The 27,782-nt window shown below is 40.5% G+C and overlaps 1 protein-coding gene across 1 annotated transcript; it reads right to left on the bottom strand.

Moving 5' to 3' along the window:
• Window positions 1-4,033: 4,033 nt before the first annotated feature.
• Window positions 4,034-27,712, bottom strand: ZCCHC8 (zinc finger, CCHC domain containing 8). The gene is made up of 14 exons (XM_006865385.1): window positions 27,511-27,712; window positions 26,230-26,272; window positions 24,136-24,210; window positions 22,054-22,159; window positions 20,820-20,897; window positions 17,037-17,140; window positions 16,851-16,916; window positions 16,222-16,282; window positions 15,398-15,540; window positions 14,837-14,979; window positions 14,143-14,264; window positions 11,640-11,726; window positions 11,281-11,398; window positions 4,034-4,782 (listed from the first exon to the last, which is right to left on the bottom strand). The coding sequence occupies exons 1-14, from the start codon at window positions 27,710-27,712 to the stop codon at window positions 4,034-4,036; spliced, it is 2,097 nt and encodes a 698-aa protein (XP_006865447.1).
• Between the last annotated feature and the right edge of the window lie 70 nt (window positions 27,713-27,782).

Raw genomic sequence — 27,782 nt, 5'->3', positions numbered from 1 at the left:
TTAAATAAAAAATAAAAAAAAAGTAATTGTTGACCTTTTGGTTTCGTATAGATTTTTTAAAGGAGTACAGTAGTCCTGGGTGATATTGTTTTGTGTATCAATTTGTTAAGTAGCTAAAAGGTGACCTGGGGTAGTTTTGATTTAAGGTTTAGAGTACACCAGAGCACTAATTTCTGAGTCCTTCAGTCTCATCAGGTCTAGTAAGCCTGGATTTTTAAGAATTTGAGGTTCTGGTTTCCTATTTTCCTTCTCTTCTAACAGGATCTATTTAGGTAGTTCTGATCAGTAGCTATGAGTTGGAACTGAAGCAACCATCAGGTAACCAACCAGGCATCATCTAATAGTTCTGGTCTTAGGGTAGATGAGGTCTAGGTGCTCATAGTCCTGTACATTAGCGTCTTCAACGTGTGTTGGGTTTCCTTCCACCTGTGGGCTAATGCGTCAGACTGCAAAGTCGTTTGTACTACAAGGTCAGTGGTTCAATCAACAGCTACTCCTTGGGAACCTTCTACAGGGTTGCTATGGGTCGGAATCAACTCAACAGCACTTAACAACAACCTACCCTTTAAGGAGCTTTGATAGCATAGTAGTTTACAATCTGGGCTGCTAATTGCCACGTCAGTAGTTTGAATCTACCAGCTGCTTCTGTTGAGAAAGATGAGGCTTTCTGTTCAACAAAGATTTACAGCCTCCAAAACACTACACAGATTCACCAACTCAGTGGCGTGCAACCACCACCACCTAGCTTTAAGGCTTAGCTAACATTTTCTCTCTTTGTAAGTTTTGTGTGGTGTTGTAGGATCAGCACTGGACTGCAAATCACAAGGTCGGCAATTCAAACCCACAAGCTGGTCCTCAGCAACTCTACACAGGATCAGAATGAGTCGGAACCGACTCGATGTCACTTAACAACACTAAGTGAACCTCCACGAAATGGCCCAAGTTCCTCACTGGATCTCACTGCACTTGAGAGGGTACATCTCTCTTTCGCTTGAGTAAAAGCATCTTGAAGGCAGGATTCTACTATTCACTTCTGATTTGAGGGTCAGAGACCTGAATATAGGTTTACTATGATCAGGTAGTGTAGTGGTTACGAATCGGGCTGCGAACTTTAAGGTCAGCAGTTCGAAGCTACCAGCTGTTCCGTGGGAGAAAGATGAGGCTTTCTGCTCCTGTAGATTTACAGCCTCGGAAACCCTATACAGGTTGGCTGAGTCGGTTCCGACCTCATGGCACATAACCACCTCCACCACATTACTTACAAGGAGCCTTGGTGGCATGGTGATTAAGCCCTCAGTTGACAGTTTAAATTCATCAGTGTCTCTGTTGAAGGATGAGATGTGGAAGTCTCCTCCTATAGAATAGCTTTGGAAACCCTATGGGATGATTCTACTGTCATATAAGGTTGCTGTGAGTCGTAACCAATAGCAATGAATTTTGTTGTTGTTACCTACAGAGGCCTGGGGACAAATCGTGTAAGTACTTGACTACTAGGCAAAAGGTTGGTAGTTTGAATCCATCTAGAGCTACTTTAAAACATAGGTGTGGCAATCTCCTTCTGAAAGGTCAGTTTAAAGAAATCCTCTGGAGCACAGTTCTACTCTGACACACATGGGGTCGTCATGACTTGGAATCGACTCGACAGTTTAAAATTTGTCATTTGCGTCTCAGGCATTTCCTTTATAAAATAAAGTTAATTATTTGCCTAATATGGTGACGTCTAGTATACGCTAATGCTAGACGTCACCATACTAGCTAAAAGGAGCTCTGGTAGTGTAGTGATTACGAATCGGGCTGCTAACCTCAGGGTCAGCAGTTTGAAACTACCAGCTGTTCCACAGAAGAAAGATGAGGCTTTACAGCCTCAGAAAGATGTGATTTACAGCCTCAGAAAGATTTACAGCTTCAGAAATCTTTACCCGTAAAGATTTACAGCCTCAGAAAGCCTGTACAGGGTCACTATGAGATGGCACCGACTCTAAGGCACATAACCACCACCACAGAATATGCTAAAGAGACAGATGTATGTCTACGACGCTGAAAGAAGACTCTACCAATTCATTACTCAACCAATACTGTCGAATGGATTCTGACTCATAGAGACCCTAGGAGAGAGCAGAATTGTCCCCTAGGGTGTCCAAGGTTGGCATCACTATAAAAACCAACTGCCATCATTCTCCTGCAATGCAGCTGATAGGTCCAAATTGTCCATGGTCCCATTAGCAGCCAAGTGCTTAGCTACTGCGCCACTAGGGCTTCTCATTACTTAAAAGAATCATTCAAATGACTCCTTTGCTAACAGTTGTGACGTGCCGTCGAGTCGATTCCGACCCATAGCGAGCCTGGATAGGGTTTCCAAGGAGTGACAAGTGAGCTTGAACTGCCGACCTTGCAGGTGAAATGGCTTTGCAGTCTGGAGCATGAACCCCCAGCGCCACACCAAGATTCCTCTCTACAGTGAGTACAATTAAATCCTTAGTTGTAGATTTGACTTCTCTCTAAAACTACTTCTTGAATGTCAGTGAGACCTTCAATATTTCTATGCTTCCATTTCGTTATTTTCATAATGTGGTGATATTTACCTGATAGAAATGTTGGATAAGATAATGTGTGTACACTATGTAAACTAACATAATTATCTTTATTATGTACTTGAATTCAGAGAAATATGTCAAAAATATTTAATATTTTATTCTATTTATAGCATGTTCTGTGAGGGCTTTTGAAAGAAACTTGCCCCTTTTATATTATTTTTCTTTCTATATTGGATGTCCTAGTGTGGTGTTGTAGGATTAAGCACTGGACTGCTAACTGCAAGGTAACCTTACACAGGGTAGCTATGAATTGGAACCAACTCAATGGCACTTAACAACAACAATACCGTTTGTAGAACTGTAAATTTAATTACCAAAATTGAGCAAATGAAAACGAAACCCAGAATGGTGACATCATATTTAGCACCCCCTGCTGGCCAGAGAGCTGTTTAACACTACTGACTGAAGAACAGTAATTCAAAATAATCTAGATGTTTATTTTCATGGATTTGACCAAATAAAAAGCTATAATGACATTTCACAAAAAGACAAAAGACAAAGTTTCAGTTCTGTCTCATTTATCTGACAATTGAGGCAGCTGTCTATGTGTAGTTTTAACTGTTAATTATGTTAGGGTTCAAATATCTAGAAAATACTTTTTTACCAAGGCTAGCTGCCTCCATTTCTTCCCCCCAAAATGATTCCCTTAAAAATTCTGCTGTTACTAGATTTAAGCTTTAAATTTACAAAACATCCCCAAACTTGCAATTTCTTAGAACTATTTTTGCTTTTGATACCAATAAATTTTGCAACCACATCATTTACTTTCAAACTTATGGTTGTATATACTAATTTAACTGTGAAACAGTTTTGTTTGTGTTCAGACGCTTAGATTTTGTATTATGAAAACTCATTTATTAAACCTTTGTCCACAAAGATGAACATACCTGTAATAGCAAGCTCAAGAGAAGAATGACATTACAAAAAAAAGTAAAACTGTTATTAAAATTGATGTAAATCACTTACACTTAGAAAAATACCCCAAAAGGGATAAAGCTGCTCCTCCCTGGTTTTTCTTATTTGGTTGCTGGAGTTGAACTATGACTTTAAAATGGTTAGAATTTTTTTCTTTTAAAAAAATGATATATTAAACTTATGTACAGGATAGTTAGCAAAATGTAGAAAGGGAAAACTGTACAAAAGACAGATAAAAACCATCACTCTGACAGAAACTCACAATCCAAAAATAGTATAAACCTTAAGAAACCATCTCTAAACCTGCTCCTAATCCCCACTTTTGCTGCAGAGAAGAAAATACAGCAAACTAGCGGACCTAGTCATTGCATTCCTTAAAAACAGGCTTGGCTTGCAGAGCACAATTAAGTCTGGGATCAATTTTTAAACATGACAGGGACAAACAGTAGAGCGATTTTCATTTGTCCACTTAGTACTAATGAACAGAACAGAGAGGGAATTAAATAGTTCTTGGTGCTCTACATTTATTCAGAAACCTTTTTGTTTTTCTGCTGGTTTCGGGGCGAGTTCTTTAACAAGTTTCTTATCCTGAGATACATTCCAGTAGATTCCGCCATATTCTCAAATTCAAAAGGAGTTATTCCTATTGCAAACTTGCTCATGTCAGGGATGGGGCTGTGAGTTTTTGTGCTGGTGGAGGGACTAGTGCCCGGGTGGAGGAGCTGCTGGCTGCCCCCATTACTAATGTCACAGTTTGACACATTGCCATTATCAAGAGGAGCACCTTCAGAGCCAACCTCTTCCTTTTCCTTTGGACAGAGCAATGCAGCCTCCATAACTGGGCTCGCTGAGGAATGTTCAACTTCAGATTTCTCTGTGCAAGTGCTGGGCACCTCGGCTTCTGCAACTGACACTTGCTTTTCAGATGGCTTTCCCTCAGGTACAGGGAGGTCTAGTTCGTTGGGACAAGGTGAAGAGGCAACCGAGTTCCCAGTTAAAGGTGTGTCCACAGGAAAATCAGAATCACTGTTGACGCTCTCAGCCTGCTCGAGGGCTGCCCATATCCGCCTCTGCTGCTCTTCAAGTTCCTCCAGAGTCAGGGCGTCCTCATCCATGGCTGCAGAGGCTGCTCGGGTCTGAGGTGAGTCATTGGGAGTCATCGGAGGGGTGCCTTTGGGGAGAGGCGGTGTGAAGATGGGAGGTGTGCCAGGTGGTAGTGGCGGTTGGAACTGAAAAGCCTCACTGCTCTGAGACCCATGGGGTACCTCTCCATCTGAAAACAAGGACATTATGAGGCAGGTTAGAAGGTGTAAGAACACTTGGGTTTACTCACATTTGTTACTTGAACTAAACAATGTGTCTAGAGATTCAACGGCTGGAGACGAACACTATGGAGACGATTCCCAACGTCCTTGCTGTGGTTGTTGTTAAGTGGCACCGAATCAGCGCCGACTCACAGCGACCCTGTACAGGGTTTCCCACGAGCAGCTGGCGAGTTCAAACGGACCTTATGGTCCAGTGCTGATCCTACAGCGCCACAACAGGACTCCTTAATCCACCTGAAAAGCACTCGGAACGTCACTCAAACCTCTGGGGGATCCGTTTCTGGGCTGCTAATGTCATTTTAGATGGAGGGGCCATGGAGAAAGAGGACGTGCGTGTAAGACCTGAGTAGGAAAAGTGGCTGGAAACACAGACAGGTCACATGACCGAGTAGGGAAGGGGAAGGGGAAGGGGAAAGGGAAGGGGAAGGGGATGGGGCTGCAGAGAAAGATAGGAACAGAACAGGTGATGCCCCTGTCCTGCACCTCTGCTTTAGTACTTTAGCCTGCTCACGTGAACTGAGGACCCCCAGCCCCACTGTTCACTGCCACCACCAGCTCTATGGCCCACCCAGACAACAGATCCAACCTGACCAACACAAAACTTCTCTCCCTCCTTCTTCTTGTTGCTCTCCCTGATTGGCACCATAAGTGATACCTGGCTAAAGTCTCTGAGATCCGCTAATCATTGACATTCCCTGCCACTCCACGTGACCTGGCCAGCATCATTTCGAGTCATTTCAGCTTCTGAACTTACGATCCTGATAGACTGAAACCCGTGGAAGCTGTAACTTGCTGGGACTAACTCGTTTTTTCCCCCATCTTGAAAGTTTTCTGCATTTGACAGGGTGCAGTGTTGCCGCTTTTCTAGTTCTCATTTTAGTGGAAAATAAAACATTTCTCTGACAAGTGTCTGCTTTAAGTGCCAGCATTCTCAGGTTTTACAGTATCTCCTCTCTGACTTGCTAGATCAGCCTTTCTAAGGCACAAATTCAGATCCTATTAACTTTCCTGCTGCAATTAAAAACACTTCAGTGCTCTCCCAATGCCTACAGGATGAGGTCCAAACCCCAGCATATTTCTAGGGCCCTCTCTGACTAAGGGGAGCCCTGGTGGCACTCTGGCCAACCAATTGTCTGCTAACGAAGTCTGACAGTTCAAACCCATGAGCTCCTTGGGAGAAAGATGTAGCAGTCTGATTCTGTGAAGACCGTTGTTGTTGTTAAGTGCCACCGAGTCGATTCCGACCCACAGTGACCCTGTATAGGGTTTCCGAGGAGCAGCTGGTAAGCTTGAACCACAGACCATGCAATTCAAATGGCTTTGCAGTCTGGTGTATTAACCCACAGTGCCACCCCAGGGCTCCTCAGTGAGGATTACCGCCTCAAACACGTCTGGCACAGTTATACTCTATCCAACACGGTCATATTAACCCACAGCGCCACCTCAGGGCTCCCCAGTGAGGATTACTGCCTCAAACACGTCTGGCACAGTTATACTCTATCTGATAAGGTTGTATTAACCCACAGCGCCACCTCAGGGCTCCTCAGTGAAGATTACACGCCCTGGCACAGTTATACTCTATCCTACAAGGTTGCTTTGAGTCGCAATTGACTTGATGGCAATAGGTTTTGGTTTAGTCTCCAACCAAGACCTTTCCTGTTTCTACTATGTCATCTGGCGCAAACTCCAGCTGTCTGCCTGAGGTGTGTGATTTTCATGCCTCTGCACCTGCATTTCTCTGTATCAGATGTCCTAACCCTCCCAACCGACTTGGCAGATCCTTAGATTCACCCTTCAAGATGCAGCTCAAGACTTCTCAGTATGGGGCCCCCATCTCCATCTGACACAGTGGTTCACTTCTCCCTGTCGGTTACCCTTCCATCCTGCAGTCACTTTGATGACAGCTCGCTCTATCATTCTGTCTACACCATGTTAATGTGATCTGTTACATAGGTGGGGAAGAAGGCTGATATTAACCACCTCAGAGACTCTGACATGTGGTTGGCTGGGAACTTGGAGGCAAGACAAGAGAAAATGTGAAAAAAATCAAAGACACAGGACAACAATTAGTCCAAAGGACTAATGGGCCATGAGAACCCCAGCCTCTATGACCCTGAGACTAGAAGACCTCGATGGTGCTGACCACTCCGAAAGGGTCCACAATAGGAGGTCCTTACTAGAGAGGGAGAAAAACATGGAACAACCATCGAAATCATAAAAAAGACTGGGCTTACAGGTCTCACAGAGACTGGTGGAACCCCTGAGATTAGGGTTCATGCTGTTAAGTGCCACCAAGTCAGTTGTGACTCATAGCAACCTTGTAAAGGATTGCTGAGAAGCAGTTGCATGGTTTGAAACATACACATCGCAATTCACAGCCCAATGTCTATTCTACAAGGAGCTCTGTAGTGTAGTGGTTATGAGTCGGGCTGCTAATCTCATGGTCAGCAGTTGGAAACTACTAGTGGTTTCCCGTGAGAAAGACAAGGCTTTCTGCTTCCATAAAGATTTAACAGCTTTGGAAAACCTACATACAGTTGGAACTGATTCTACGGCACATAACCACCACCACCAAGCCTACAACCAAACTCACACCCAGAGTTTAAGTTTTAGTTCTATAAGGCTGTGTGCTATCAAATAGGTTCCGACTCCTAACGATTATGTATAGGTTTTCCCAGGCTGTAACTCTTTCCAGGAGCAGAAAGCCTCATCTTTCTCCCAGTGAGTGGCTGGTAACCCACTATGCTACCAGGGCGGTATACTCCTTAGAGATCAAATCACATGATCAAAAGGGCAATCACATGAGATCAAAAGGACAGCATTTGCCACGGGACAAAGTTCAGAAGGCAAGAAGGGAAAATAAGATGAACGGGCACTGTAAAGATAGGAAGTAGAAAAGTACTGTTGCATGATGGGGACTGCAATCTATGTCATGAATTGTTGAATAGAAAACAAACTTTTACTCAAATCACCACAAAAAAATTAAAAACAAAAACACAACCCTGTGGCTGGGACCAAATAGTGTGGAAAATTAGAGAATATGATGTGTTTGGAAGCTTTAATTGTGGACTTGAAGTCACTTGTGTGGAATAATTAATTTCATTATGGACTTTAACTTCTTTAGAATTTAAGGACTCCCAGTATGGTGCTGTAAGATAAATGCTGGCCTGTTAATCAAAAGATCAACAGTTCAAATACACCAGCAAATCCTTGGAAACCCTATAAAGGGTCACTATGAGTCAGAACTGTTTCCACAGCACTTAACAAGAAGACTTAAGAAGGTTTGACCCTTAATATTTAAATTTTTCCTATAAATTAGAAAATGTAAAGGGAGAGATTCACGTTCAAATTTGAGTTTTATTTATTATTAGAGGGCCTTTGCCCCTTTCTTTGTTGATGTTGCTGTTATATGCTCTCAAGTCAGTTCAGACTCATAGTAACCTTGTGTAGTGTTTCCGAGGAATGGCTGGTTTGAACAATCGGCCTTGTAATTAGTAGGCCAGTCTTATCTTACAGTGTCACACCAAGACTCCTATAAAACTGGCATTTTTTTCATTATTACTGTATCTTTGTACCTTTCACCTTATTGTTGAAATAGAACCACACTTCAGAGCCTCTGACGTGCAGCTTAGGACGAAGGAGTTGGGTGTGATTTGAGATGGACAAGCGAACCAGGAGTGAATTTTAGGCTTGGAAATGTACACAACTTACACAAAGTTTTGGAATCACTTCAGAACCTTTCTGGGTGCAAAATCTCAATTGCCCATCTCAACTAGTGCCAAGGAAATACAAAGAAGCAATGAATGGTATTGGGACATCAAAAAGGACAGAGTGGAACTGTCCCGACACACCACTGGTTGGTTAAAGAAGAATCGCCATAACTTTGGTTGACCACAGGTTCCATGGATAAGTCCACAGTGATGAGAAGAAAAGTTGAGTATCATGGGGTAGGACAGGGTTTCTTCCTAGTCTCTCTTTCTTGGGAGCAGCATGCATCAGCTCTGCCCTCCTTCACCTGGTACTTTTCCACTGCTGGTCCCAGAGCACTGCCCCATCTGAAGGGGCCAGTAAGGATTGAGGAGTTTGGGAATTCAGGTAGCTGCCCCATTTGGCTTTCACAACAGACTTTGGCTTTCAGTTCAGTTTTACTCAGTAATAGTGGCAATGATCTGATCTCCAAAAGTAAGGAAAAAAGGCATTATTCGGGAGAACAAACAAGATGGCGGACTGGGTGGATGTGCAGTGAGGAGCTCCATTAGCAAGAACACAGAATACAGGACCAAGCAGGCTCAGGGGATGGTACCAGAACTCTGAACCACATATAAAGGAATATTTAGAAGGTTGGAAGGCTTACAGCTGGGGGAATTTGTAGCAGAAGCAAGAACTCCATTGCTTTCTAATTCAAGATGCTCAGTTGCTCCTGGAGCTGCCATCTTGGGCAAGACCGAGCGGGGGAAGGATCAGAGCAGCCATGGACACCTGACAGAACCACAGAGATAAAAGTGTGGACGCTTTTTTTTTGTAGCTGTTCACTGGTCTCTCCCTGTCTGCGCAGCTCCATTCTGGTAACTAGAGGGGGTGCCTGAGTGAGTGGACAACCCACTCCCACCCCAACCCCTGGAGGGTTCTACTATACATGCGCACAGATGTTCTCAAAAGTTAAAGTGACAGTTTCCACTTAAAACCAAACAGCAGGACAAAACGGACACAGCCAGCCCTGAACTGTTTATCACTAGGAAAAAGGCCTGAATGAGGATTGTGGAGCGGGACAGATAGATTAAAAAGGAAATAGGCTGAAAATTAAATCCTAAATTATGTCACAACGACCAACAATGGCATCTTGAAACTTCTCAGGAAGAAGACTGAAAAGGGAAGCCCATTTCCTGATCACATTTACCTGGAGGCAATCACAAAGCATTAAAAAAAAACCAAAATACACACCCATCTAAGTATTAAGGCCACAGATAACTCCTGAATATGCTCAAAAAACAGAAGCAGATGACCATATCAGCACATGTCCAGAAACGAAATAAAGTGACTGAGACAAACGAGCTGGAAGTAGACCTACACTCCATACTGAAAGATGGGCAGGCTTTGGAAATGCCTGAGAAGGGATTCAGAAAAATGATTATAAAATGTATCAAAACACTATACAATGAAGTTGTGAAAAATAAGGAAGAAGCCAGGAAAATGCTATAGGAACAATCAAATAAGATAGATACAGCATTGGAAACAATTCAAAACCTAGAAAAGAGGTCCAAACGATTAATAATAGAATATCAGAAATGGACAATACACTGAAAGGGCAAAGGGGTAGAACTGAAGATATGGAAGCCAGAACTAGTGAGCTAGAAGATAAAACTCTCAACACCACTAAGATAGAAGAGCAAGCACAAAAAGGATAAAAAATCAGAAGAAGGCCGAAGATTCATGTTGGACAACATAAAGAGGAATAACTTTAAAATTTATCAGCATTCCAGAACAGGAAGAATCACACAAGTCCACAGAGGAGATAGTTAAAGAGCTGCTGGAAGAAAATTTCCTTAGCATCCTAAAGAGCAAAAGGATAAGCATTCAAGAAGCTCAATGAACCCCCACAAGGATAGACCCCTAAAGAAAATCACCAAGAATAATCAAGCTCTCCAAAATCAAAGGTAAGGACAGAATCCTGAAAACAGCTAGGGAAAAGAAAAATGTAACATACAAAGGCAAGCAAATCAGATTAAGCTCGGACTTCTCAGCAGAAACCATGCAGGCAAGAAGACAACAGGGAGACATATATGAAACCCTGAAAGAAAAACTGCTGACAACCAAGAATCCTCTACCCAGCAAGCTGTCAATCAAATACAAAGGTGTAATCAAAACATTTCAGGATAAATAAAAGCTAAGGGATTTTGCCAAAGCCAACCCTGCTATGAAACACAACCTAAAGGAAGTTCTGTGGACTGAGAACCAATAAGAACAGCCAACAACCAGAGAATGATGTATGTGACAGCATCACTTGGAACTCAATCAACAAACAGAGGAGTCAAAAACAATAAATTATAAGAACAGAGGATCTGGGAGGTCAGTCTATAATCAAAACAATTACAATGCGAAAGAAAGTAAACACAGAGGAACAGAGATCTGTTTCCCAAGGAGCCCCTCTTTCTTATGGAACTCAAAAACAAAACTCAAACCATGGCCACTGAGTTGATTCCAACTCAAAGCGACCCCTAGGACAGAGAACAACTGCTTCACAGGGTTTCTGAGGCTATAATCTTTAGGGGGACGCAGACTGCCTCATCTTTCTCCCACTGCATAGCTAGTAGGTTCGAAATGCGATCCTTCTGGTTAGCAGCCTGATGCTTAACCTACTGCACCACCAGGGCTCCTTCATGGAAGTCAGGGGCATGCATGCACACCCTGGCTTTCCAATGAACTCACAAGCACAGGGCGGAACCTACCTGAGTCGAGTTCCATGTTGGCAGGAGATGCTTCTGAGCTGCTGTCCTTCTTCTGCTTCTTTGGACTGCAAGGACTGGACTGAGAGGAAGACCTCTTACTGCCAGACCTCACATATGGCTAAACGGAGGGACCACACGAAACACAGATTAGGTGGAGTAGACATCCCTTCACTTAAATATGCTAAAGACAACTAGTCAGGGTGACATGAGGATTTTAGCTACCAATGCCTTTGGATTCACCAGCTAACACACACAGAATGCTTTACACACAAACCAAGCAAACGCAGTAAAAAACCCTGAAATTCTTACAGATCTATAAAGGAACCTTTTATAAACCACACTGTGGAAATTTGATTTACCGATTGGAAGTTAGAGGACAGGTAGTTGGCGAATACGTCCCTCTGCTGACATGCCTGCATGGGTATGGAGCCAAACATCCTCCATTCCTGGTGGTGAAGAGAGAAGGATCCACGTTTGCATTTGGAAAATGTAATGCATTAAGATTCTGATGAAATTACGCATTTCCTATTGGACTCTTCCTTTATTGGGATTAAGGAAAGAGACAGTGCTTTGGGTGTGGTGCTGTGGGTTAATGCGCTGGATCACAAAGTCAGTTTAAACTGAAAGGCCTGTGGTTTAAACTCACCAGCTACTCCTCGGAAACCCTATGCAGGATCACTATGGGTCGGAACTGACTTGACGGCACTTACCAACAACGAAAACAATGGTGCTTAAAATCTTGGTGTGGAATTGTGGGATCAGCACTGGACTGCTAACTAATGGTTGGTGGTTCAAACCCACGAGCCAGCCACTCCTTGGGCACCCTATACAGGGTCACTATGAGTCAAAACTGATCTGAAGGCACATTAACATCAACAATGGTGCTTTGAAGGGGAGTAAAAAACACTGAAAAAAATCCTAGCGGATTGATCTGATCAGACCTGGCTACAAAAAGACTCGCTAATAAAAATCACTTGGCCCACAAAGCGACTACCTCTTACAAGGAGACGTTTTAGGCAGTAATGACATAGTCTCTTGTTGGGCCTCACTCCCATCATGTATTTAGTGGTTTAACTGTTCACAGCTCATTTCTCCTTACACATTTACTCTAGCTTAAAACCCTATCCTCTCTTCCTGAATTGAGTTCTAACCTTTAAGGCTTAACAATGCTCATTTTTCTCTCAGTTCCAAAAAGGTTAACAAGCGGTTCTTTTGTTAAAGATTCCGGGGTCTTGTTAAAGTCTAAGGGTGGGGCTCATCATGCATGTGCATTTTAAGTGAGCACCCAGGAAACCTGAATGGTACTTGGATCCATTTCTAGAAGAACTGACAGCTTGTAATCATGCACTGTAGCCCTAATTGTCTAGTGTGTGTTTCTTTAAGTCTCTTCACTGTATGCTAAGTTCAGAATTTGGGCTTTTTCTCTATTCTCCTTTTCTAAAAATGTCCCCAAAAAGTGCATTTTTAAAACTTAAAACACCAAGACAAATAACACAAGCCAATAACACTAATCAGTAAATTTTGAGACACAAGATCCAAGTTTGAAATGTGTAAGTACAGACCATTCTTTTTTTTTCTTATTTTTTGAAGTGAGGGAAGGGCAGTCCAACAAAACATTTGCCAATTCAACCATTTTCTTTTGCGAGGTTTTTGAAAAACTCTTTATTGTGAATTGAGTGAAGGTTTACAGACCAAATCATCAGTTTTACATTAAACAAATCATACTCTTTATTTCAATGATTCTAATCCACTCGATTTAATCAGTTTCCCATTTCTGCTCTATGATTCCTGTTTCCATCCCATCTGCCTTTCTAACCCATCTGAACTTTGTCCTTAGGTAAACGAAGCCCTTTTGATGTTGAATGGTTGACCATTCCATGGTGAGCAAACCTCACTAGTATTGCTGTGTTCCCTCATACACCCTAGCTACTGCATGGCTGAAAATTGAACCTCAAGGGAGACTGAGGACCATAGTATTGGGTTCGTCATTTTCATGTGTACAATGAAGTGACATGAATTATAGTCAGCAGGTTGTGCAACAAACACCACTATCTGTTCCAAAATGTTTTCATCTCCTCCAACAGAAACTCAAGCCCCTGAAACCATAACGCCATTCTCCCATGAAAGCTAATCTCTTTTGGAATAAGACATTTTTATTTTACTTCAAGGGGAAAAAAGGATAGGAAAATCGTATACTGTTGTGCCTCTGAGTCAGTTCTAACTCCTAGTGACCTTGTGTAGGGTTTCAAGGCTTTTTAAATCTTTGCGGGAACAGAATCCCTCATCTTTCTCCTGCGGAGCCGTTGGTGGGCTTGAACCACGTACTACAGGGTTATTAAAGAATTCACTTCACAAGTAATTCTATAAAATTTGTTATAGTGCCTCAGAACCATCCCAGTTTTAAAAATAAAACCACTACCAAAACCCGCATTTTATTTTAGTATAGTTTTCAGATATATAAAAAGGTGCAAGACTAGTAAAGAGTTTTCCTGGACACCTCACAGTTGCCCACATTGTTAACGTCCTAGATTCATCCCAGATTCTAAAGTCTTTAACTTCTAACAGACATTCAAAAGTTTACACATTTTCTTAATCTTGTGAAAAGCAAATAGAAGCATGGCTTCAAAAAGTTTATAGGGAAATGGAATGAAAAGATAAAACTCATTTTCCACAAACTTTTTCAAGCCCCCTCATATAATCAAATTTGGAAGATGAATCTCACCATTTGATTTCACCTCCATCCTACCTACCTCTGTACCTACTTCTTATGTAACAATAACTGTTATATAAGCTAACATGCAGAACAATCTTTAACATAATCGTGTGACACCTCAGAACACAACACACACACAATATACTTACATCTGGAATTCCTCTGGGAGTAGATATATTAAAACCTGGATAGTTTACCAATTTGGAGAGATCGTAAGTAACGCTTTTATTCTGTTGGACTTCTCCGGTTTCTGCTTCCCCATCTGCATCATCTATTGTAGACCAAATAACGTTTGTTACTACTACCAGGCAACAATACAGGATAGCCTGAATGCTAGCAAGACTTTGGGAGACATTCAGAGAACCGAGGATTTCTTTGGTGCTATCTGGAGAAAGATGAGGCTTTCTACTCCCGTAAGGATTTACACCCTTGGAAACCCTGTACAGGGTCGCTATGGGTCGGAACCGACTCGATGGCACTTAACAACAACAACAACATCTGGGGAAGAGGGTGGGACTGGTAAAAAAAAATCTGTTTTGATATTTTTCTTTTTTATTACCAAAGTAACCCATACATATTTTCATTTTTAAAACACTGAAAGCATTAGAGATAAACTAAAGTCCTTTGCCCAATCCTCTCTCCTTTCTGAGCACAAACCACTGCTGAGCTTGTATATAATAGTTCAGACCTTATAAGAGTACATTTATATACACAAGTCTTCTGAGAGAGCAAAGCACTGTTTCATCTGTGTTCATCTGTGAATTTAATGCAATTCTTTGCACTAAAAAAAAAGGTAGGAAAAGTTTACACTTCAGCTGACTTATCTAACCTGAAATACCGTACCATTTCCATCATATAGCGCAAGGCCTGAATTCTCCAGTTCAGCCTCTTTGAGCCACCCTGGTGGGTATCCCAGCTGGCGCATTCGATATATAAAAGGTGGAAGACTCTTGTCGGTCACACCAAGTGCATCTTGAAGTTCCTCACTAGAGCAAAATAAAAGGTCTTATATTACATTCTTTAGAAAAATTTTTATCTTTGAATTTCCATTTTGCATGAACATTTTGAAGCTCCATTGTAGATGGCATACACACAGTTCAGAAAGCAACAAATGTTTCTGAATGAACTGATATATTTTGTTAGGCTTTGGTAGGGTCTATTTTTATGCTGATGATTATCTATCTATAGACCCTTTATCAAGCAGAATGATGTTTCAAATACTAGGGGGGAAAATGACAGGTCTATGGTCCTGGTGAGGCACTACAGGATAAGCACCAGGCTGCTAACCAAAAGGTCGGCAGTTCAAACCAACCAGCCCTCCCTCTCTACACAGTTGTCCCTATGAGTCAGACCCGATTTGATGAAACACTGAAAATAAACACAATGGTAAAATGAAGGCAGTACCTAATAACTCCTGGCTTGAATCTCCCAAACCTTTCCTCAACTTCTTCCGCATGGTACCGCTGCTGGAAGTTTTGATTAGTTGCTTCCCCACACGCATCCATATACTCTTTTCTCTTTTCACTTATTCGAGCAGCATTCCGAGGCTAAATCATAGTAAGACAGAAAAGAACCGATATTACGTCAAAAGCATAATTTAGAAATATTTCAGAAATTAAAAGTAAGTACATTTTTTTAGGCCAAGCAAACAATTTGTTCAGTTTCAATACAATAAGGTACAATGTGTACAAAAAAGAGGGGCTATTTCAGAGAAATAAGCAAGAAAGGAGAACTGCTTTAATTTCTCATTTCCTCAGTATTATTTGAAAAACATGATTTTGTGTCATGTGTCTAAAAATATTTTTTTGACTAAACGGCCAAAAAACCCAAACTCTTATTATGTTACATGAATACTGTAATACTTTTTTAAAAAACAGAAAAAAATTCATGTTTTAAAATACATGTGGGAATTTGAAAACATGGCAAATGAAAGAATTACAGGAAAGTAATGCAGGAAATCTCTCTGGATTGCAGAGCTCTGCACAATAATCACTAAACTGCGAACCAACCACAAGGTCAGTAGTTCGAGCCCATAAGCCTCTCTGTGGGAGGAAAGATGAGGTTTTCTGCTCCTGTATGATTAAAAAGCCCTGGAAACCCCGTACAGAGCGGTGAGGAGTTGGAACAGATTTGAGGGCACTTAAAAACAAAAAACAACAACATACATGTGTTGAAAACAACAGAAGATCCCAATTCAATGACATTTTCTTAACATGAGAAAAATTTACCATTGGACAATCTTTCATTTGATGCTCTTCCGAACCACAATTGAAACAGTGAGGCTTTGGCCTATTTGGTCAAAAGATAAAAGATTTTCAAAAGGTAAATGAAAGTATATAAAAGCACATCAATAAAATTCTGTATGACAATAAAGTATATCAGTGACAAGAGAGCAAACAGATCGGAGATGACTAAGATCTGCAACAATAATAATAATATGCACTTCATAGTATGGTGCACAGTCTTTTAACCAAGAACCCTCATGTTCCTGACGTGATCTGGTTCCTTTTTAGGTTTTTACAGTGGTTAATAACAGAAGAATTGACGTAAACAGATAATCAGAGTTCCTTAGTAGCAGAAAGAGGGTAGACGGTTATAAGACAGCAGGTCAACTGTCAGCAACAATTACACCTTTCCGCCCACCCAGGTACATTAGTCATGAATCAATGAATTCCAATAAACAGATGACGGACTTAAATCTATACAGTACAAGCCTATCTTAATCTGTAATTTGCTTTACAGTAAGCCAGTCATAAAAAATATTTACATTTCAAGTTTAAAGCCTTTATGGTTTTGGTTTAAAAAAAACAAAAACAAAAAAACACAAGAACAAAGCAAAATTACTCCCCAAACAAACCTTTTTGCCTTTACTTGTATCTCTTGCCCTTCTAGAGAAACAATTTGGCTGAAGACTTGCTGGTACCTTTAGTGAATTTTATTAAGGAATAGTTATAGTCTGCAAAATCTGGTAAACATATTTTTTTTGTAAACGTGAACTTAATAGCAAGGTGCATAAGAGATCTTCATTCATTATGTAGGATACTTGGGTATCTCCCATCCTTCCGTAAGCTGAGGGTTTTCGTTTAGTAGAGGTTGCCCCAATTTATCAAGGCAAAAATTAGTAAAATACAGGACACTTCCTACAACCTGCAGAAAACAAGTCAGAAGATATCGCTATTTAAGCAAGAAAAAAAGACATTGAATAATGTTAAGACTATGATTAATTGCCTTTAACAATTTACTTTTGGATAACATTATCAACTCAATGACATGAGTCAGATTTCAATGTGTACGTAGAAGGGATATCTTCAAAGTCCCTTCTCTTTCCCAGATCAAGTTTCCCCTCTCTGCTGCTATACTTTCTTCAGACGTACAACAAAGAACGAACAAAATGAACACTCTGGCTTTCACAATTTCCTCCAGTCTCCCATTTCCATAAGTCCCTTTTGCAGTGAAGTTTCAGGAAAATTGTCTATGTTTAATGTTTCCATTTCCTTTCCTCCTATTCTCTCTCCCTTTTCTTTCGCCTCCAAATTGTTTTAGAAAACATGCCACACAGTAAAGTTGAAAGACTGGTACAGTGCACAGAAGTACCCACCCCCTTGATGCAACCATTGTTTTTAGTCTGCCACAGTTTTGTGCATGTCTCTGTTTATACAGTTTACCACACACACACTTTTTTTTACTGAGCTATCTGAAAGCTGCAGACCTCATCACCCCTAAACATTTTAGTATGTACAAGGAAGCTTTACAATATCCATGGCAAAATTCCTTAGTCTTTAGATTCCATTTTTCCTCAAATGTTTTGAAGTCCCCACCTATATAAGAATAGGAACATTCTCTTACAAACCACACTACCATTATCACACCCGAAAAAAATGACACTTCTCCAATATCATCGAACGTCCAATCTAAATCATTTTTCACAGTTGTTCCCAAAATGCCTTTCATAGATTTTCTCCCAAAACAGGATTTAACTGAAGCTCATATACCGCATTTAGATGTTACAGCTTTTTAGTCTAGTTTAATCTAGAATAGTCTCCCCCACTTTTTTTTACAGACACTGCCATTCCCTAGTAACTTCTCTAGCATAGTCTCCATTCCTATCACCTCACTAAGCTTCTTGGCAATGCCTTCATCAATTGCCCCAATGAAGTCCAGTTCAATGGAGAGTCCTGTCTTCATCTTACTCAACCTATTAGCAACAACTGCCTTAGCTGAGTGAGTCTCTCTTTCTTCTGGAAACATCATCTGACATTGTTCTCTCCATTCTCTTCCTGGCTTTTTGGCCACTCCTGCTCAGACTTCTTTGCCAGATTTTCTGTATGCTGGAGTGTCCAAAGGCCCAGTTCCTATACCTTCTCTATTCTTCAACTCCTATGTGATTTATGCTGATCCATGGAATGAAATAAAATAGACATACTGACAACCCCCAAATGCCCAGTCCTGACCCCTCCACCCCTCCTAAAACTCTAATCTTGTGTATCCAATGGTTGATTTGATAGATCTCCCTGAATATGTAACAAGTATTTTTCAAACTCACATATTGAAAACCAAACTAGCTTCCTACCTCCTCCAAACCCAGTCCTCCCTTCAATCTTCCCAACACAGGAAGAGGCAATTCCATTCTTCCAGGTGCTCAGGCTAGAAACCTGAGTCATTCCAACTACTCTGTTCCTGTTTCTAGTCAGTTCATCAACAAATGTGATGAGCTCTCCTTACTTATATCTTCAAGCCCTAACTAACCACTTCTCATCCCCACTAGCCCTATACTAGTCAAAGTCAACATTGCGTATTGCTAACTAGGGTTCCAGTTTCCACACTAGGGACATTTCCACACAGAAGCCAGTTATTTAAAAAGTTTGTCATACCATGACCTGTCTCCACTTACAACCCTGTAATGTCTTCTCATCTCACTCAAGTAAAATTCCAAGTCCTCACTATGATTTATGAAGAAACCTAAAGATTCAGAATCTAAGACTCTGGATTCACACAGCCTGAATTCAAACTCTGGCCCTGCTACTTAGCTTTCTAAGGGTTTCCTCATCTGTAAAATGAGTGGTATATTCAACTAGAACTGTACTTAGTACACAGTGATCAAAATGGAAGTGTTAGCTTCTCCTCAAGGCGTTTGCACTTAACGTTTGCTACTGCCCAGAACACTGTTCACTCAGCCAGCAGTATAGAATCACTTCCTCAGCTCACCCAGGGCTTAGCTCAGTGAGGCTGCTGCTAACCCCTCTTTGGAAAAGCACCTGCCCCCACAGGCACGAACTCCTTATTTCGCTTTACTTCGCTTCAGTGTACCACCTCTCCCACTAGAACGCAGTTCCAAGACAACAGGAACTTCATCTAGTTTTTCCTATTGCTGTGTCCCTGGGTCCTAGAACAGTCCCTGATATACAGCAGCATTCAATCACATATATAAGAGTTTTTGCTAAATAACTAAATCAAGAAACGTAATTTCCAATTTCCAGGTAGCTGTCACTTTAAATCCCAGACTCTGAGAGTTAGAAGGGTAATGAAGTTACCTAGTTCAAAATCAGGAATTTTTCTTTAAAATACCCTGATGCATCTTAGTCTGACTCCTTGCAGTAACAGGGAGTTCACTTCTTTATTTTTAATGATCCCTAAACCAAAACCAAAGGCGCTCTGGTAGCGAAGTGATTACGAATCGGGCTGCGAACCTTAAGGCCAGCAGTTCGAGACTACTAGGAGCTCCGCAGGAGAAAGATGAGGCATTCTGCTCCTGTAAAGATTTACAGCCTCGGAAACCCTGTACAGGGTCGCTATGGGTCGGAACCGACTTGACGGCACTTAACAACAATAAACCAAGACCAAACCTCCTGCCACTGAGTTGATTCCAACTCATACCAAGCCTAAAGGACAGAGTAGAACTGCCCCTGTGGGTTTCCGAGTCTGTAAATAAAACTTTATGGGAATAGACAGCCTCATCTTTCTCCCGAGGAGAGGCTGATGGGCTCAAACTGCTGACCTTGCAAATAGCAGTCCATCGCATAACCCTCTTTGCCCCCAGGCGTCCAATGAGACTTACCACTTTGTTTTTCACATTCCTTATTCAAGAAACTTTTGCTTTCTAAGTTATGTTGTCAAGTACCTCCTTGTACGCAGTTCAATCACTGGCCTAATTCTGCCATGTGGCATTATACAGGATGATCTAAAACAATACCATTTCCAAAGAATAACTTTTATCATATTTTCTGAAATTTCATATCCCTAGAAAACATGCTTTTCAGTAAGGTTTGTGGGCTCTTCATCAACTCAGGATGTTTAAAGATAAGCACTGTAGGGTAAGCACTAGATTGCTAACCTCAAAACCAGTGATTCAAACCCACCAGCCACTCCTTGGAAACCCTATACAGTGTCGCAATGAGATGGAACTGACTCCATGGCACTTAACAAGAAGAATCTACTCTGTTCAAATTTTTGCATTTCAAACTTCCCACCTGTTCTATGAGCTGGTTATCCCTCAGCTTCATGCCACTTGCAAATTCAACAAACTTGCTTTCCATCTTTATCCATGCCCTCGAAAACAAATCCAAAAAAGCCAGGGCAAAAACATCTGTCAAAGCATGCCGACTGTGCCCCAAAGCACAAAATGCAATAGTTATTAAAAAGTAGACTATAATATTCAGAGTCTACAGGCTATGCTGTTGTTTATAATAACTTTACCAAAAGAATGTTGTGATCACTGATGACATACAACTGTACTAATTTATTACCACTCTAGAATTTAAATGCCACCCAACTGCCATAGGATGGGAAACAGGCCTGCAGAATTCAAAATCAAATTGTCCAAACTTACACTAAAAGCTTCCTTGATATTTTTAACAGCACAGCATTCTTCTACTTTATGGTCTTCTTCCAATACAACACTGGACGGCTAATACAAAGAAAAACACACATGTTACAAAGGATTACCAATATCTGACAATCTTACATTTCAATGCTTAGGAATTTGAAAACTTTATTTTCTAAAAGATAACAAAAGGGATATATAATATTTTGGAACCATCACTGTCAAAATTACAGTAAATTTAGAGGTTAGTTAAACTAGGAATGTCTACGGAAGGAATTTCACAAGTTGGATATTAGAGAAATTACAGAGCATCTGCAGACACTATAACTTTTGTGTTCATGAATATTAATTATGGAACTTTCAACACTTAAAATGGCCAGGGACTTTGTTTATCTTGAAATCAGATAACTAGTATGATTACAAATTAGATCATTTCAGATTAGTGGTCAGTATTGATGCTAATAACAACTCACAAGGCACTATAATACTCTGAAGTGCTCTCTGAATCAAAAATTAAGTAATTTTATATTATGGTTTTTATTGTTAAATGTATTCTGTTCCTTGAGCCTCTAAATATTGTATTTGCTATGCTAGTGAAAAGCAATGAGCAAAAAACTTCAAGAGAACACTTCATTTTCCAACCTCTGAGGAACAATAGCTAAAGTCTTTCTTTTAGGTTGCTCTACAGACTCTACTTACCTTAATTTTAACTAAAAAATAAAACCAGAAAATACAATTCTGACTCATTTTTACATAAATACATGATGTAATGTTCACCTAGATGAAATTCTGAGATTTCTTTGGACACACTTGATTTTCTTTTAAACATGTGAAAGGAAGAAAAACAAAAGAACGTATCTGTAGTATCACAGACCAGGAGCCGATCACTGTTACTTTACAATAATTTCTAAAAGGACCCTTTCTTTTACAAATTCAAAAAAAAAAGTGGTTTTTTTTCTGGCCTGAAATTAATTTTCTGCCTCAAACCCATGTGCTAAAGCTTTACTTTTGAATATAGCGGGTTATCATAGGACTCCCCTGGCCAAAGGAAGCACAGTCCAAAAGACAGTCAAGTGGCTGGGGTGCCCAGAATGTGAGGAAGGAGGCCAGTTCGAGGGTGGGAGGTGAACAGAGAAGCTTAACAAACATTTTGGTTTTGATTCAAGAGGATCCCTGCAGACAACTAATTGCCAGTGAACAGAATAGCCTACTGATTGAAAGTCTCTTAAGTATGAAATACCTGGGGCAAAAGATTAAAGGAAGTCTTTTCCACATCATTTTTCTGCTGTTCCTCAAATCTTTTTACTAAATTTGATACAAATTCCTCTATTTCTTGATGATATTGCCTGCATAAGAGGACAAAATGGTCAGAACCCAAACATAGAACAACATTTACTTGACTGAAGTCTTATGCATTTTATAAGAGGTGATGTGTAAACTGTATTTTGTTGATCAGAGGTTTATAAGATCACAGATTCTTTTAAACACTTGGGAACCTATTCCTTCAGAAAAGATGCACATTGGTGTTCAGTGAAAGAAATTAGGATACTCTAGCAGGGTGCCTGCTTGGCACAGAATGACAGCCACATATATGTTTAGAGAAAAAAAGATGATTTTATTTTAAAATTTTATGTATTTGATTTGCAAATAGAGAATACATATCAGCAGTTGAAAATTCAAAAGACAGGAAGAAAGTTGACGGAATGAGGTTTTCTTATCCTTCCTACCTTGTCTCTTAATCATCAACTTCTAACCAATGTATTCAGTTCTTATATAGCCCCCACCTGGATTCTTTATGCACAAACATACAAGAAAACACTCATTAAACAAAAAATAATAACAACAACAACAAATACAAGAAAAAAAATCAGAGGACTGCTTTCTCTAGTCAAAAGCCATATTCATGAAATACTCTTTATTGCTCACTCTACGGGGCCTTGTTGGCCACAACATACAGAATGATCTGCCCCTTCCCAGACTACATGATCTTTCAGCTCTGACAGTCTTAAGATATTTCCACAGGTGAGATACCAGGTAAATGGTGTTGTAGCAGAATGCCACAAGTCACAGTGGGTAGAGATGACATTCTAATGGAGAAAACAGTACGAGGGACGGGTTGTGCGTAGCCTTGCTGTTGCTGCCATCCCGCGTCCCCACCCCCTACAGACTCAGGTTCTACTTCAGCTGAGATGAAGTAGGTAACAACCTGGCATACAAGTTAACACTGGACAACATTCTCTTTACCCCTGCTCGGCATCTAAAATGGTAATCTGATAAAGTGCTTCAGAGGGGGCAAGCAACTGTCTGAAATGTCTATGGCCATGCTCTGAGGAAGGGACAGGGCAAAGCCTCAAACCATTTCAAGACACTCTGGCAAACACTGCAGGACTGCAAGGAGTCACTCCAGACTCAAGCACGCTGGAAGGTTTGCAAAGATCTGGTTTTGATATTTAGAAAATCATCTTGTGGGCAAGTACTGAACACAGCCAATATGCAAAACCCAGTTACCTGATTTGGGAAGAGAAACTACTAATGTTATTGTGCTTTGTTTCTGTAGCGGTTGTTTATTAGAGGTTATTTAGTGAGCAGAAGGAAACCTGGTGGGGCAGTCATTAAACGTGTGGCTAACCAAAAGGCTGCTGTTCTGAACCCACTAGCTGCTCACTCCATGTGAGAAAGATGGGACACTCTGCTTTTTTTAAAGATCATAGCCTTAGGAACTCCACAGGGCAGCTCTACTCTATCTTACAGGATTGTTATGAATCAGTATCAACTGCATCAAACCTGACAGCCTCCGGTTTGCTTTTTTATTTACTGGGTTCTTTGTAGTTGTCAGTTGATGCTGAGTTGAAACTGACTCATGGTGACCTCAAGGGAGAAGGCAGTGTGGAAAGGACTCCATAGAGTTCTCAGGAGTTGCAAGGCTTTTAGAAGCAGATCACCAGGACTCCCCGAAGTGTCTCTGGGTAGATTTGAAATGGCAAACTTTCAGCCAGCAGTCCAGTGTCTAACCATTTGTGCCACCCAGGAACACCTACAGGTGCTTAGTTGAAATTCAGATCCTGTTTTCTGCCTGCGTGGAAACAAACCTACAGAGAGGTTCAGTGGCTTGTTCAGGTTCACAGGTGAAGAGAGTAGACGCCTAGATTCAAGTTCAGGTCTAAACTGATGCCGGTGTCTTTGCGCTCTCTGTATATTTCATAAATTTTAACTCCAGGAACACTTTAGTGAAAGATTTTAGGTGCGAATGAAAACAGCAATTCTATAGAAGATATCATACATAGACACATTATATTTAGGAAAGAAAAAAAAAATCACTTACTTTGAAATAGCATTGTTCATAAATAGAATCTGTAATAAAGGTCCATCTAATTTAGTATTGTTCACCAGTATTCCACTAAAACAGAAGTTAAAATATATTCTTAGAAGATATAAAGTAAAACGTCTCTATGTACTGTAAACACATCATCATTTGTAAGTAACAAGGAGCAAACAATTTTTACAAAAAGGTCAAGAACCAGTAAGAACACCAGCTTTCTCCAGAAAAAGAAAATGTTTTCACCAATCCTACATACTCTAAGCTGTTTGACACAGAGACGTTCATTATTTAACATATTTCTAAAATGTTTTACCAGACAGAAAAGGAGGGAATTTCTGCTAGGAAGACTATAGGAAATGGAAACCCTTTATAAAATGGCTAGGCTCTTAAAACGCAGCACACATTGCATGAAATATCTCAAATTCAAGATTCTAGAACAGAGACTAAAAATTATACTGCTGCTAGATGTGACTTTCAAAATGCTGCAAAAATAAACCTAGAAGGCAGCCTGGAAATCTGCAATATATATCCCTTTGGCAACCTGGGACCGGCTCAATTTCTGACTCCTCTTCTTCTCACCTGCCTCAAGTATTCCTCTGCCTGTCTAGCAAGAGAAATCTAACAGCCTGGATTTCGAATTATTCACAGCAAAAAAATAGTAACAGTAACATTAAAATATGAAAAAGTTCAGGACCTTGTTTCAATGTGAACAAACTCTAGTTTTTAAAAATACATGTTTGTTTTTCTAAAAAAGATGAAAGACTTCCAATTATGACCATTTAGAAGATAAGGATTAAACCCATGAACTTCATGATAAAGTGTGATCCAAATTATTCTATTTCTCATTCTTACTTGGTTTTCCGGAGAGCGTCTTCTCAGCCTGGCAGTATGGAAGTTACCAATTCTAGATAAACCTGTTCGTGATGCTGTTACTTCCTTATTGAAAATTACCACGCCTTATGATGCTGTAATCATTTAAACTCAGGGGACAAAACACCCTTTTCTTATATATAGTTCATGTTTGAGCAATCAATTCCAGTAGAAAATGTGTGCTTACTGATGTATCTTCAAATCTATGATTTTTACAAGGAGTCAGTTATATTTAATATCTAATAAAAACGAATTTAGAGCCACAGAATGTGCTCAGAGGAATGAAGGATAGGGCATAGTCAAGTTATTTAGAAATACTTCAAACTTTTAAAAGTTTAAATTGTTATCCCAGCTGGTATCAAGGACAAAAAAGTATGCTAGGAAACTAGATCATGGCAGTCTCAAATTCAGTATGCTTGAGAATACTTTTCAACATAATGAATTTTCACTTTAACAATAGTTTTAGATTTAGTAGTCCATTAAATGAATATAAAGAGCTCTGGTGACGCAGTGGTCAAGTGCCTGGCTGCGAACTGGATGGTAGGAGGAATGAACTCACCAGCCGTTCTTAGGGGGGAAGACGCAGTTGTCTGCTTGGTTAAAGACTGACAACCATGAAACCCAATGGGGCAGTTCTACTCTGTTCTACAGGGTTGCTAAGAGTTGGAATCTACGAGATGGCAGAGGGTTTGGTTGGCAAACGAATGCATATTAATGGGCACCGATATTTAATTTTCTTTTCAAAGCAGATGCTGGGATAAAAATCTACTCCCTCTACTTTTATAAAAAGCCTTTTACTTTCTCTTCTTTAAAGTACCATGTCTTACATTGTTTGTACTTCTGAACAACCCCCCAGGGTACACATTTTAACTTTGTAAATTAGTCTTCAGCTAGAGCAACACTGTAATTTCAACTATACCTTTCCAGAAATGCATATAGGAGATCTAAGGGCTGACCACTGTACTGTTGTAAACATAAGTCAAAAATTTCAGGATTTTCCACCCAATAAATCAGTTTTAAAGCTCAGTGCAGAGTTAGAAGAATTAAAAAATTAGATGAAAGAATCAGCACTCTCACTTCTTTAAAATAATTGAGAAATAGTTAAAGATACTGAGCGAGTAAGTAAGTATATAAAAATTTGAAATACTCCTTTTACAAAGAAAGTGATTAGATCAAAATATCAGGATAAAGAATAAGGGATAATGAGTTCATTTCAAGATGTCATACCTTGGTCGAGTCAGAATGTTCAGTTTTCTTTTAAGTTTTTGATGTTATTACTTGTTAAGGAATATAAACCATCATTAAAATGTAAAGCATTGCACAGATCATAAAATTCAACTAGGAACTCTCACTTTTACATGAGTGTCATAAACATTAAAAGACCCACACTTATCTTCCGAAAAATACATTTACCCTGTTTTGTTGGTAGACATATGTACTGAAATATTTAAATTTTCATTCCTCTGAACATATATTCTAAGACATGGGCAAGCGACTTTAAAAGAGACTAACGGAATGAACCCCAAAACCTTACACAAATATCATATTCCAGTCAAAAGGTAAACAACCAATTATTACTTAAGAAAAATTTCAAAGTTGCAGAATCATGAGGTGTGACATTAAGCAAATACAATCTGGCAAAACATTAACTGAAGGATTCAGGATGGAATTTATGATGTTCTCTGTACATCCCTTTCAGCTTTTCTGTATTTTGAAATTTTTTCTTAATAAAATGTTGAAAAAGGCATCATAAAAAGAATTAGAAAACCTTTAAGATGAACTTTAATGTTTCCTAAACTTTCAGTTAAAACTTTTAAATCTATTTGAATCGAAACTACATGTATGACAAAACTAAAGATGTGAAACCCCATAAAAATACAAACACACACGCAAATCTAGTTAGAACTTGTTAGTAACTGAAAGAACACGGAAACGTATTTGGCGCGTTTTTCCTAAAGCGTGACAATCTAGCTTCACCGAAGCCAGCCCAAGTGTAAAAAATTAAACGAATACCAATCCTTCATCAAGCTTTTAACCACGTTTTTTTGCTGGCATGCCCGGAACTCTGAAACCCCTCAATTCTGCACTAGCTTTTGCCCTACCATAAAACCAGATCTGAGCCCAGATCTAAGTATCCGGTATCTCTTACTTGAAACTATAACGTGACTATTACACAACTTTAGCTTGGAGGGAGGTGGGGAAGAAGTACTATGAACATTGGTGAACATTCAACAATGCAATCGCCGGAACAATCAGGAAAAACCACCAAAAAAAAAAAATTTTTTTTTAAAAACAGCGAGAGGAGTAAATCCAGTCCGGGGTAGGGATCGCGTGTGGCGCCGAAGCCCGGAGCAGCTTAAGAAAGAGGAACACCAGCTTCTCAGGCCGCCTGCGGGCCCAGAGGGACGACTTGGAATTCTGGCCCTGTTGGAATTTCCGCCGCCCCAGTCCCCGAGGAAAGCCCCGACCGTCGCCCGTGTGACAGGGCCCAGCGAGCGGGAAGGATATTCTCGTCCCGCAGCTGCTCAATGGTGTCCTCGCACTGCCGAATGCGCTCCCGCATCTCCACGTCGCCAACCCCATTCTCTTCCGCTTCCTCGTCGTCGTCGTCGTCCTTGAAACGGGTGTGAACGGGCGTCGGAATCGACTCCTCGGGGTGGTCAAACGCCTCGAACAGCTGTAGATCGCCAAAATCCAACTCCGCCGCCATTTTGAAATGGGGGAAAGATTCGAAAAGAGGCGGAGCCGGCCCGGCGCCCGGGGCGAAGGTTGTAGGGCGG

The sequence above is a fragment of the Chrysochloris asiatica genome, unplaced genomic scaffold, assembly GCF_000296735.1.
Source record: "Chrysochloris asiatica unplaced genomic scaffold, ChrAsi1.0 scaffold00078, whole genome shotgun sequence".
NCBI classification, from domain to species: Eukaryota; Metazoa; Chordata; class Mammalia; order Afrosoricida; family Chrysochloridae; genus Chrysochloris; species Chrysochloris asiatica.
The sequence above is the reverse complement of the archived record's forward strand: the minus strand, read 5'-3'. Positions and strand labels throughout refer to the sequence as shown.